Source organism: Aspergillus nomiae (genome assembly GCF_001204775.2).
Source record: "Aspergillus nomiae NRRL 13137 chromosome Unknown contig00537, whole genome shotgun sequence".
NCBI lineage: Eukaryota > Fungi > Ascomycota > Eurotiomycetes > Eurotiales > Aspergillaceae > Aspergillus > Aspergillus nomiae.
In genome coordinates, this window is record NW_015378592.1 from 5,590 (window position 1) to 18,774 (window position 13,185).

The 13,185-nt window shown below is 47.0% G+C and overlaps 5 protein-coding genes across 5 annotated transcripts; 2 read left to right on the forward strand and 3 right to left on the reverse strand.

Annotated features, from left to right (window-relative positions):
- Positions 1–311: 311 nt before the first annotated feature.
- ANOM_010922 (DUF3759 domain-containing protein) lies at positions 312–760 on the reverse strand (the record flags this gene model as incomplete). The annotated part of the gene is made up of 3 exons (XM_015556178.1): positions 312–475; positions 541–681; positions 748–760. The coding sequence occupies 3 exons, from the start codon at positions 758–760 to the stop codon at positions 312–314; spliced, it is 318 nt and encodes a 105-aa protein (XP_015401729.1).
- Positions 761–1,623: 863 nt separating this feature from the next.
- On the reverse strand, positions 1,624–1,884 carry ANOM_010923 (uncharacterized protein; the record flags this gene model as incomplete). Its single annotated transcript, XM_015556179.1, has 1 exon — positions 1,624–1,884. One exon carries the CDS (start codon positions 1,882–1,884, stop codon positions 1,624–1,626), a length of 261 nt encoding a protein of 86 aa, XP_015401728.1.
- A 1,711-nt stretch (positions 1,885–3,595) lies between these two features.
- ANOM_010924 (uncharacterized protein) lies at positions 3,596–6,543 on the forward strand (the record flags this gene model as incomplete). Its single annotated transcript, XM_015556180.1, has 13 exons — positions 3,596–3,753; positions 3,801–3,894; positions 3,949–4,223; positions 4,278–4,432; positions 4,488–4,552; positions 4,613–4,740; positions 4,814–4,931; positions 4,989–5,106; positions 5,169–5,304; positions 5,493–5,547; positions 5,603–5,828; positions 5,992–6,074; positions 6,118–6,543. 13 exons carry the CDS (start codon positions 3,596–3,598, stop codon positions 6,541–6,543), a joined length of 2,037 nt encoding a protein of 678 aa, XP_015401726.1.
- Positions 6,544–7,938: 1,395 nt separating this feature from the next.
- On the forward strand, positions 7,939–8,439 carry ANOM_010925 (uncharacterized protein; the record flags this gene model as incomplete). The annotated part of the gene is made up of 2 exons (XM_015556181.1): positions 7,939–8,132; positions 8,187–8,439. The coding sequence occupies 2 exons, from the start codon at positions 7,939–7,941 to the stop codon at positions 8,437–8,439; spliced, it is 447 nt and encodes a 148-aa protein (XP_015401725.1).
- Positions 8,440–10,696: 2,257 nt separating this feature from the next.
- ANOM_010926 (cytochrome P450) lies at positions 10,697–12,463 on the reverse strand (the record flags this gene model as incomplete). Its single annotated transcript, XM_015556182.1, has 3 exons — positions 10,697–11,708; positions 11,773–12,266; positions 12,326–12,463. The coding sequence occupies 3 exons, from the start codon at positions 12,461–12,463 to the stop codon at positions 10,697–10,699; spliced, it is 1,644 nt and encodes a 547-aa protein (XP_015401727.1).
- Positions 12,464–13,185: the final 722 nt, after the last annotated feature.

The following is a 13,185-nucleotide window of genomic DNA, read 5'->3' on the forward strand; positions in this document are numbered from 1 at the left end:
CCTCGCTTCTCGGTGTATACTTGACCGGATTTGCCTACATTTGAGAAATCCACTGATACACGTAGCTACCGCCGTTGTGTTGTACATACTCTCTTCATTTTGCATTCAATAATGAAACTCATCCTCGAAGATCATCGAGAACAGACAATGCTGTGGACAAGGTCTGGAGGATGTTGTGATGCAAGTATTCTTTATTTACGATCTAGGGTGAGGGAGAGATAGAAGAAAGCAACACTTCGCGTTAAAACGTTAATTGGCATTCATGGTATATACATCATGGACGGTCAGGAGTCAACAGGAATAGTCAACCCTTAGTAGTGACGCTCAATGGCCTCCTCAACCTGCTGCTTGGCGTGGTACTGAGCCTTCTGCTTGTCAATGAAGTCGAGACCCTTGGTCTCGAAGAGGCGTTCGACAGCTGCGAAGGCGATACCAGCGCCGATCTGCTTAGCCTGGGCATGGTCCTGGGGCTTGCCTATACATGGGGACAGTAAAATCAGCTATGTGAACAATCGACTCAAAGACAAGGATTGAGTATACCATTCTTCGCCTCGTGGTCGTTGTAGGCCTTCATGGCCTCGTAGGCGGCGGCACCACCGATGACTTGGTGAGACCAGTGTCCCTTGTGGCCTTCGGTCTCGTTGACCTCGCGGTGGGCTTGGGCGTTCTCGTGCTGTTCGTCTAGTGGACAACTACAGTCAGTACATCATCGAGGGCAAGAGAGGACTGGGAGCAAGAGCAACGTACCGAACCAAGACATTTTGTTTGGATGAGAGTAGTCTGTTGAGGAAAGATCAGAAAAAGTTGTGATGGATGAGGAGAGAAAAAGAAAAGGAGGGAGAGAGGCAGACGGGGGGCTATTTAGATAGATCGCAAAACACTCTAACCGAATGGATCGGCGTTCAGCTCAAAAATCGATCGTTGCGGTGAGATACGATTGTATCCACAGACGGGCCACGTCGATATCCACCTGCCCATGGGCATCCTCTGTTATTGGATCGAGAGTTGTCTCCGCTTCTCAGCTGAGCGTCCACAAGGCAAAGATGGAGTCATTCTCACGCCATTTGGCCATTTTCAGGGGCTTGCAGGATAAGGGGTTGAGCCTCTCGGGGGTGTTTTCATGGAGGGGTCGGAGGGGTTGAGGGCTCAGGGCTGAGGGGTAAACAACGCATGCTGGAACTCTGTTCCGATCGACACTCCGCAGTAATATCAACACAGCCACAAGTCCCCATTCCCGTACGTAAGCCCTCGCCACCCCCCGGACGAGATCGGTCCCAAAAGAGGAACAACGGAAAGTACACCGTATGCAACAAGGCCCCTATCCTTCAGTTCGACTCGGCTTATGCTTGAAAGTCATCTAAGATGCCTAACAGAAGGCTTAAGGATACAATTACGAGACACGATCCCTGCCACGAAACAATTCCGTGCAGTGCGCGTCAGTAACGCAAGATTGTTGTTCCGCTCAGATCGCGGGTAGCCTGGTAAGGCTTAGTGTATCTTGGCGTGAAGGCTTGAAAGAGAAGCCAAGTTTCAACAAAAATATGGAGAGCCACCGGAGAAATTCAAAAGACATCTTTCATGATAATTGTTTGTAGAATCCCATTCTACTCAAGGGGTGCCGTATTAACCCAGCCAACCTGAAATTACCAAAACCCGAGTGTGGTGGGCCCACTGAGCAAGATCGAAATCCGCATGCTTCGTATCATGGAACTTCAAGCCATATTTGTTGAAAAACCCGTAGATCTGCGGCTCGGCGCTCACGGCAACAGGCACGTCCGCTGACCGACCCTTGTCGAAGACATAGTCCTTTCCGATACCGCAATAACGATATTCGGACTTGACAACTATGTACGTAATCTCTGATAGAGAAAGCAGACTTACCATAGCGGTTGATGGCCTTTCTTGGTCAATCTTGGCGACTGCTTCCAGCACCACTGCCACGACTTTAGGAGTAAAGAAGGCCGGGAGATCCTTCTTTTTGATCTCCTCTCGGGCTGTTTTGTATCCTCTACCGGTCGGCGGCGGTTAAGGGCGAGATGGAGATGACTTCGCCCGGGACATTGTCAACCACGGTCCGAGATTCGGGAGAATCTGCGTCGTTTCCTTCTAATGCATTGAGATAGTTTTGCTGCTAGACAGCTTCATTGGACCAGCTCTTGAACAGAAGCTGGTTGACAATTAGAGCCGCTTGGAGGTGTATAGAAGGTCCCCCAGTGCAGACATGTCGGAGAGTTCGACTGGATGGATGGTGTAGCTGGGAGGAGTGATTGTGCTTGAATTAATTAAATGAGATACAAAAGGAGGGATGGTATACGCTCATTTAGATTGAGGAAGGAAACCTACGGCTCAAATATCCCTGTCTGGAGCCATTGCATGTGCGGCACGGCATCCGGATGATGCTTGGTGACAACATGCAACAATGAGTCCTTCTTATAGAGTGTAGATATTGAGCGTAGACGTTGTAGGTATCAAGATAGAAGAGGCTCAAATAGATCGAGACCCACATCGAGGATGCAACACAGCCTATGAGGTATTGAAGTGCGGGATTTCGTTCTACTCCGTTCAACTTAATAATCTAGCGCTAAATGTCAGGAACACTATCTTGGTTCTTAATTCTTTGACATATTTCTGACGAATTTAATATCTTTCGAGGTTAATATTTTAATATCTAAAGGAGAGGATCGTACTCAGTATCTTACCCCATCCATGCCGGCATTCTCATCTTTATCCAAAACACTACTTGTTTTGATATAGCTCTGTTTGTATCAACGAACTCTCAAGGTACTATGATATTCTTTGTATAAACAGATATACAAACATGCACAGCGATATATATATAACCTCATATTTCTGGAGTTTGATTTGGTAAATCCTTCTATAGGGAGAGCACCCTAAATGAGTAAAGAGAAGCCGTCTGTGTCATGATAAAACATCACAAAAAGAGTGGTTCTTGGGAAACTCGCGCAACTAAATGGAAGAGACTGGAAGCAAAACGGAAAGAGAACATGCACACCACTTGAAACGATGAGGGTAAATAAGACATCTTTAAATATTATGTTATACGTCTGTCACAGAGGACCAGGTCAAGCTCCAATTATATACATTTTGGAACATGTTGGTGACTTTGACTGCTGTGACTCGTTTGGTCCATCAAGGTGAGGATAAAGTGTCTCCATACGGATCAATCCGTTCATACACACCTGTATTGGGGTTTATCATGCTGCTATTTGGAATATACGAGCGCACGACAAGCCACCAGAAGTGAAGAATGAGGTATTTGACCTATCATAGCCCAGAGTGGATCGTATAGAGTTCAGACAACTCACTCCTTTTGCAAGATTCGGCACTTGCGGCAGATCTGCATCTTGGCAGAGCCAATCAGCTACACAAGACTTGTATATAGCGGGGTTCAGCTGTGGTTGTGAACAGGAGCTATTTTCCCAGCTGAACTGCGTTGGGGTGTCAGTGTCCTTTTGCCAGCTGGCAGCTGAAACAAAGCATTTAAATCCTAGACAGTTCCCATCAGTGGTAATCGCTCCTCTCCCCTAGTCCCCAACCAAGCTCTCGATTCTGTTCTACTTGTAAATTGGACATCATGACTACCATCCGCCTCGATGTCAACCTTTTCAACGGCAAAGATGACTCGGTGAAGAGGACGAACTGTGTTCCTTTGAAGGATTTTGACATAAGTGACAAGAAGCTTTCCGACGTGCGATCAGTGCTTATTAAAAATGGTGGCTTGGATGCCAGCAAGTGTGTTTCCTGTCTCTGTTTATTATATTGTGCTAATTGTATCATAGGGTCGGATGTTCATTTTGCTCGGCTTCCGGAGCTCTAGTCAATGATGCTTCATCCTTCTCGGATTATGTGGATATTATATCGGAGGGAGCAGAGGTTAGTTGCTGATTCTAACCATGCTTTGAAACGTGAAGCGCTGACTACCTCTAGGAGAAGGAGGGCGACGACCAGAAAAAGAAGAACACCTACAATGTCTACATCTACCTCAAGAGCAAAAAGACCACCACAGGTCTGAGTGACGAGGTCAAGGAGACTCTCAAAAAAGAACTCAATCTCAAACTCAGTGTAGGTTTCGGAAGCACTGCATACATGTGTGTTGAGCTGACCATCCAGGATAAACCGGAATTGCTCAAAACATCTCTAGACCAGCTCACCAGCTCCTTCAACAAGGCCGACTGGGTGGCGGAGGCTAGCGAAAATGCTACGTAGGACCTTCATAATCACTGCTTGATATTTCTCTGGTTTGCTAACTCTACTAGTAACCCCTCCGATATGTCGGAGAAAGAGTGGAATGTTGTCATCCGCAACAATAGCCTCACAAGCGCTTCGCGATTGGTGTTTTCCAATCTGGGTCGAGCATCAGATGGAAGTAAAAAGCTGAAATTCCGTCGGATCGAACGTGCACCATACAGTGGTATGTCAGAGACAATCTATATCTATCACAATTTTATATGGTCTAACAGGGGTAGCCTTTGTGTTGAAACCGAGAAAGTTCCAGCCGCATGAAATTTCTGATTCAGAGGTCAAGATTGAGGTAACTTCTACCTTTTATTTATTTGCGACGATAGCGAGAAGAGTGATGCTAATTCAGTAGCAACAATTCCATATCCCTCGGTTTGTTGTGGCAGATGACTCGTACGTGGACACGTTTGAGACTAAATCGTCTGTGGCAACAGCCATGGCTCGCAGCTCCTTCTCTTCCATCGAGGCAGAAGCTTCTCTGTATGCATGAAACCCACAATTGAATCATAACGATCTGCATATAGCCCTAGATGGATATGCTAACAATACATAGTGAAGGAGGAGCGTTTGGCTTCAGTGCCGCTATCAGTGCTGGCTTCTCCTCGAGTGAGAGCTCTGCATTGAGCAAGCAGAGTACGGCGGAAAGCAGCACGATGAACATCACCTACAATGTAAGTTTTCATATAACCATGTACATTGATAGCCTTCATTTAACCTGGCATTGTTAGTTCCCTCGAGTGGTATTGCATTTGGATGAGTACAGTTTGGACTTGTCAGATGAATGTAGCCAGGATCTTGTCAGGGTCAAGGACGTCAACTCTCTGATTGCCTTTCACCACAAATACGGTATGTATGGACGCATAGCTATGTTGAATAGTAGCCCGCGACATTGACACTGACACGGACAGGCCACTTTTTCGCCACGCGCATCGAGCTCGGTGGGAGACTCTTCTCATCAGAAAAGTTCAGTACGCTGGGTACAAGCAGCGAAAGTGAAGCTACCAAGCAAATGAAGATCTCAGCTAGTGCCTCATTCTCATCCACGTATGTGTCTGGTAGTGCCAGCTACAGCCAGGAGAATGCACAGTCGGCACAAGATAGCAATTCCAAGCGGGCTTTGCAGGGTTCGATCTCCTGGCAAGCCCAGGGTGGTGATACGCTTCTTTGCAATAAGCAAGTCTCTCTTCGTTTTATCCTGAATCTAGAAAATAAGTGCTAATTGTAAATTATAGCCCTCCTGCATGGTGTCCTACGGTCGCTCCGTTCCAAAACTGGCGTGTCATCAAAGTATTTAAATCGACCCAAAGATAGCTTAAATACCAGAGGTGCTAATATCATCTAGCAAGAAGACGTCATCCCCCTCGGGGACTTCATAGGCCGGATACCCGGCTACGAAGATATTCCTGAAAAGTTCAACAAACTAGCTGAAATCACTAGGAAGAAGGAGACGATCAGCTTCCGGCTTGGGCTAGATGCATGGCAACGCGCAGACAAGAACAAGCCAGAGTATCTATCCCTCCATCACGCGTGGATGATTCGTATGACCCCCCTTTACAATATCTGGATGTGTTTATACTAAACCCAGCAGGCCAGGATGTTGTTCAGTGGTGCGCCAAACGAATACTAAAGGAAATCAAGGAGAGAGGAAGGCCTTACACTCTAGCCGAGTTATCCAACTGGGCGAGTAAGTACATCCCTGACTGAGGAGAGTTCAACAATTAACTTGATTAGATCATTCAATTCCTTCCGAGGTCCAAGCACTCTATGATTGTGGTCACCCTGGAGTGACATTTACAGACAACAGTGACGAAACTGTATTTGACGTTGAGGTTGAAACCCTCATGAACCAAGCTCCAGCCGTACGTTTCTGATCATGGCCTTCTATACACGTATACTAATGCAGGCAAACAGCTCCAATATGGCCAACGATATCATCTCTTTAACCGCAAAAGGGGCCTGTGGCTACGCGCAATTATCCTCAATTTTAACGGGACGGAGATAACGATGTTGGCTGCTGGACCCAAGCATGAGGCGACACTATTTGAATTCCGCGACAAAGACCGAGAGGGACCCATGCGTAATGGAGATAAGTGCTGTCTCTTGGTATACGGACCCGATGGCAAGCAGAAGGGTATTGTGGCAATGTCGTTACGGGGTCTAAACCCAGATGATGGCGCCGAAGATGCGAATTCGATTGGAGCATTGCCATACAGTGTTCCGAATGAAGGTCGCATTCGCTTCACGGTTCTTGAAATGGTGGACCAGGCAGATGTTCCTACTTGATTTATACATTCTGTCTTGGGTTTAATCCTACAAACAAACGTTAGAACTCGAAGATAGGGATTGGTGATTCGAAGGGTTATCACCCGAATTTGCCAAAGTAGCTTAGCTAGGAGAATTTGAGATTTATGTATTCTTTCAACCATTTGTGTCGGCTTCTGTAGATCAAGTTAGTTTCTCAGCATGACTCCAATGGCGTGCCAAAACAGACATATACTTTGGCGCTGTGGACTGCACGGTAGCATTGATTTAGGAGCGCCATTAACTGCATGCTCCTTATGGGTGCAGAAATACGAGGCGCTCGCTGGAATACCATAATACCCGCTGAACACACACCTACAGAAAATGTATAATATCGACTGATCTATATTTGACATATTGGAAGCTCGTAAAGAGTTAAGCGAGATGGCGATCACATAGAATTGTCAATATTCTAGCGATGGCAGCTGCGCATGGGAGCAAAGACTGGATGTTGGCTTTGCTCGCATGATTCAGGCTCGTCCGAGCGGCATACAGCCAGCTTGACAGGTGCCAAACATTCTCTGAGTGATTATGCTTACTGTTTCAGGAGAGACGACCTATTAAGTCTCTTAGCTGGGTTAAATGAGGCTGCATGGTTACGACGGCCGTAATGGGCGAAGGCCTTACTACACCAGACACAGGTCTAGATTGTCTGTAGACGCGCTGCAGTCGTCCCTGAATGAGCTGAGCTTTTGACGATCTTATCTTCGCCTAGACTAGCGACACCCAGTTAGGAATATCCAGAGACATTGTCGCTTGACAATTGGGGCGTCACAGTTATGCACCCTTTTTGGGAGTTTCTGTGCCTATCTTTGCCCGGAAGAACAATGCTACAAGAGGTTAAGCCAGTAGTGACATGTGCCAGGTACATATGTCTATAGGGGGTCAGTACGTTAGACAATTATAGGCTGGCTGCCAGCCAACCTACGGCAAATAGGTTGATTGGTGTAGTTCTAGCCGAGCCACGGAGGAATGGGAGGCCTTACAGGACGGCACTTATAATAGATGAAAGACCCTAGAGTAGCATGATCGGCAGTCATGCCCGCCCCGGATTGACCAGCAAGTTACCCTACTAAGCACAACCAGCCCTACTCAGCCTCCTCTTGGCATGGGCTGTTTCTGGATACAGACTATACTTGGCTGGCCTCAATGGTACATCTCAGACATTCGTTGACATTATCTATTTATGGAATATCAAAAGGTGCTTGGGGAATATGAAATGTGAAAGCAATCAGAGGTATATAAGGGTATTCCTTGCAACAGAGATACAGTATCTCATCTTTCAATCCAAAGACCTCAAGATATCCGCAGCGATTCCAACCCACTTTCGTTATATCTCGTTATAAGCAGCTCAGATACAATTTCAATCCATTCACAATGAAGTTCACCACCTTCTCTCTCCTTTTGGCCGCAAGTACCGCCCTGGCGAGCCCCGCGAACGTCCGAAACGAATCCTTGAAAATCTCCGAGTTCACAGCGAACGCCTCGAAGGACGGCATGGCTAACTTGCACTTCTCTCTCACCGACCCCAACTACCCTGATGACACCCCGACTGACTGCAACGTTATCTGGTGAGTATATATTGGACTAGTGATATCCCGCTTCTACTAATCTCCGATACGTAGGTCCTGGAATGCAGTGCCCGACGAGAATGCCCGCTGCCTCGGTGGCAACTACTATATCCGGTTTCCTGATGGAATCAACCAATTCAGCCAATGGACCATCGAGCTCGAACGCGTTTCTGGCCCGATCAAAGAGATAGGCCAGGCGTCGTTCAGCGACAGTGCTCCTGACACCAAGTGGGAGTGCAAGGAAAACCCAATGGATGGGGTTATAAAGCGCTGCTACTATAATGGTATTATGGAGGTTAAGGTCTAATCGGTGTGATCTTGCTGCATGATAGATGCTAGAGGGTGCCTTCTTACTGAGTTTGTTGTGGCCTGGGCTACTGGTACTGGTGAAGCGGTGATGGCTGTCTTTCCTTAACGCATGCGTTTGATTTCATGTCCAGCTTTTCAGCATGGTATCTAATTAGTACAATATTTTTGTTTGACATATGTCGCTTTTATTAAAGCCAGTTCCTGTTCTATATTGCAGCGACTTCTATTGGTGTTGGACCCTTCGTTTCCTATAGCTGGTTGTATAATAACGCCAGAATTGCTTTCTCGGACTTGCGTACAACGTATGAAGGCAAATCACGAAGAAACCGAGAGTAATCCACGGTATAGTGAATGTCTATAAGAGCGGTTGAATTTAATATGCTCTACCTACTTTCGCAAACGGCCGTGCCGACACTACTAAGTATGTGCATAGCATAAAGCAGTGGGATTAATATCTTGAATCGTGCTCATGTCAACAGACCCAATGACTTCTCTGAGTCTACTGTCGTTGCACAATAGCAGAATACGGATTGAACATACTTTCAACGATGATGTTTCTAGTAGGGCATACAACGTTAGATCTCTGAAAGAATGAGACACCCAATAATACTATGCTCAATTTGTGCTCCAGTCTAGTGTTTGCTTAATGCAAAATGTAGTCACACTAACGTATGCCGAAACTATTCCAATGAAAATGCTGTTACTACGTATAGAAAGGCAGAAGAGTGCCTCAATCTACTTTCTATGTAGGATTTGCCATGTACCAATATCTGGTTCTTAGAACCAATGGAAATATTCCGACTATGCTAGTACCAGTGGGGCGGTGGTAAGATCTATTCGTCTTTTATTTCTGTCGCCTTTTTCTCTTTTCGTCGTTGACGAGCCTGTATTTCAATCCCTAACTGACAGTATTTTAAAAGTATACATAGGTAGGAAAGGATAGGATCCTGATACACAATAGCATGCAGCAACTTCCAGAATGCCCCTCCGACCCATGGGCAGAAGACATCAACCCGCTTCTCGACACGGACTGTTCCATCCTGTACTGACGGACTACGACGGACTGCTATGCGCAATTATCAAGCGCGACGATGTGGCTACATTAACGCGATACCTCGCGAGATACCCTAGGGTGGCCATTGCCCCTACCATAGGAGCCTTTTGCAACCCATCTTACATCGCTGCGAAGAATGGCAGCCTCAATGCCCTGCGCATGCTCGTTGAACACCATTACCAAAACGCTGATGCTATATCACCAGACGGAACATATCTGGCGCCACCAAACGAACGAGGCTTTTTGATATTAAATGTCGCATACCGTCACGCCCATATTGAGATAGTGCGCTTTTTGTTAGATAGGGAGCGTCCTCTTGGATCCGTCCATGCTAAGGATGGTTGGGTTGAGATTGATCTTATCAAGAACATCATAGTCCCGTCTTATGATACCTTGGTTACCACCTGCAGTACTCACATAGGCAGGCATGTGCTCGCCGTAGGATGCTGTGTTCGCGATCCAAAGGAGATCAATCGCCGCCTGATGAAGCTTTGTGCTGACCTACATCAGGAGAAAGAGAATAGCAAAGGAAGAAAGAGTAATCTAGACTCCAGTGGTTGGATTTAATCAATTTTAGGCTCCAGTGAGAGAAATTCCGCGGAAAGAACCCGCTTTACTGACACGCCCAGCCCTACTAGGGTCAGACAGGTCCAGAATTGCTGAGTTGGCAATTATGACCAGCAGTTGCGACCTAGAGGGCCTCGGTTATTTCCGGCTTAATAACATACTCTGGAGTATGATTGTACAGTCTAGTCGAAAGATGTTAGTAGAGTGCAGGCGCCATGGCGCTAGCAGTCGGAAATTCAAACGGGCAATGACACCGTGCCATATGATTCAACAACTGACCACGAATCAGTGCTAGGGGAGGGTGCATTAGGGGAATCCATCAGACAGGGTTGGGTATAGTAGCCTACGTTGAGTGGCACCAAATAGACTGGACAGTTTCTAGTTGACGGGGATTTTCACGTTAGGGCGGGTGGGTCTAACAGGGAAGATACGAAAACAGAGTGAGGTAGCCGAGGTGAGGATATCCCTAGAGGAATTCGAAATCCAGGGCATAGACACGTTTCTGACTCTATTTCTAGTGTTCTGACTACTTATGTACATTCCTCCAACACTTGCAATACAAATCTGACGCCTTATAAACATGCCCGACGCCGATTCAAGATTGCCACAGCAGAATGATTCTCATTCGCGGCTCTCATTTTGTTATCTGATTCCGCAAGCCGACCCGACACGGAAGTCCGTCAACAGGATGCGACCCACCCTGTGGAATCTGGTAGGCGCGTTCGCCAAAGACAGTCCTGGGTCCAGACTGGGGATGCTGGCGGTCCCATTCCGCATACTGGTCCTGGAAGTTAAATTCTCGGAGAATTAACACCAGCGTGATCTTGATGTTCACTAGGGCCAACGCTTGGCCTATACAATCCCGGAGGCCCTGTTCAAATGGACGCCAAGCACCTTTGGGGGGATATAACGGATGGTCTGGCCCAACCAGCCAGCGCTCTGGCTTGAATGTATGTGGGTCTGACCAGTAGTTAGGGTTGCGTTGAATGCCACCGTGGATAACCCAGATACACAATCCCTCTGTTGGATACTTCGTGCCGTTCTTGTCCTGCAGGTAGACACCTGGCTGGCCCTCGCGCAACGCGGAAGCAGCAGGAAATAAACGGAGGGTCTCTTTTATAATCGCTAGAGTATACGGGAGTCGATTGATCAACTCCGGATACTGTTTCACCATGCCAGCTGTAGCTGAAATATCTGTCCCGAACACTGCATCATGCTCAGCGCGAACCTTGGAAAGGATGTCAGGATACTTCGATAACAGATAGATACTGTAAGCAATTGTGGCTGCGGTTGAGTCGTGTCCAGTGAATAGAAAGGTTCGGAGCTGGATAGTAGCCCAGGATTTAAACCCCGGGTCCAGTGTTGCCCCTGCCTGTCGTGTACTCATGTACTCCGCGAGCACAATATCGATAATCGAGTTTGCGCGGGTTGGTAGCTTTTGTTGCCTCCAGGCTTCATAACGTTTATCCAATTCGATCCCAATATAGTGATTCATCGTGCGTCCGTTCAACCACTGCATCATCGGCCGCATGGGATTCCATCGGATGAAGGGATTCATCTGTTCATCCTGACAATGCCACTCCACCTGACTTCTCAATGCCGCAGCCAGCGGATTATACCCGCGCTGACAGTGCAGGCGTGCCTTCCTACAGTCCAGCGTGTTAGTGTTCATCTTCACGAGTCGCGTCTTTGCTTACAAAAGACACTCACATGGCCACATGCCCGATAATATCCAGGACATAGTCACAGGTTACTCTATCTAATAAAAAGGTATCCCCTTTCCGCGCATGCTCGTGGAGAACCTCCACATACTCTTGGGCTTCCTCCAGAATATATGGAGTGTGCTGGAGGATACTACTAGCACTGAAGGCAGGGTTGAAGAACCCCCGGGCACGCTTCCATTCGGGTCCGTTTGTAACGAACATATTGGGTCCCCCTGCGAAGGGGTTGAAGAACTTCGCGAGTATAGGTGGTTTAGGTAGTGCATATGTCTGACAGGCCTGGACGGCCAGATCCGGGGAATTAACCACCAGCAAAGGCTTCGTGAAGGGCCAAACATCAATGTAGAAACAATTGTCGAAATTAGAAAATTCGTAAGATAGTAGTGTAAAGGCCTCTGACTGTTGCGATCCTTTCGGATGCCGCTTCATTAGGCCTGGGATCATCCGCAGATTTCCTGCTACAAAATCCCATTTCGGCATCGGCTGTGTGACTCAGTATTAGCAACGCATGAGTCATGATTGCCCTTCATTGAAGAACATACTAGGCCCTGTCTGCGCAGACGATAGAAAAGTAGGCGTACTTTCAGCATCTCGTGAAAGAATCGCAGGACAATCACCAAAGCCACAACCAGGGCCACTCGGGCCCCGTACGTACTAACAAGAACGGGAAGAGTTGACATGACGCTGTACGCCGAACAAAGAATTGGATTGAATCTATGAGACGAGTAATAGTGGGAAAGAAAGAGAAGCAGACGTGGGTGGGTTAAGTTCAAAAATGACATCCGGAGAATGGAAAAAGACCCATAGGCAGGGATCGGGATACCTGTGGGGTAACCACACAGGACTTGAAGGATGAAAATATAAGTAAAACAGAACAAGCGATCACTTACGTAGACGAACAGGGATTGCATGTTGTTTACGGTGTCAGCCTGTCGGAGTCCGTCCATATATTAATCACTAGCGCCGGTCGACTAATGTCGGCCGAAATGCACAACTAGACCATATGAAGCATTCGGACTCCAGCCGAGTGATATAGGCAGTGTTTCAGTACGACTCATGGTGCGTTAGTATAGTACTGAGTGAGGCAAAATCAGTACTACATTTAGCATGCTGCAGATCCATAATATGTTTTAGTGAATTTTCACTGCAATGAACATATCTAACATGAGTTACATATTCGTTGCTATAAAATACTTTGCTCTCCTGATTATATTATCCCGGTGATCAAGTACTACTTATTTATGATATTAAGCTGACATAGATATAGTCCTCCTCTGGATATCGTTTCGAGCCCTAAAGCTCTGTGTCGTGAATCAGGTGTGAGTAGACTAGGGTGAGGATTGATTGTTGCAGTCAGCTTCCTGTGCATCTATATCGAGCAATTATCTGGCAGCCTAATAAT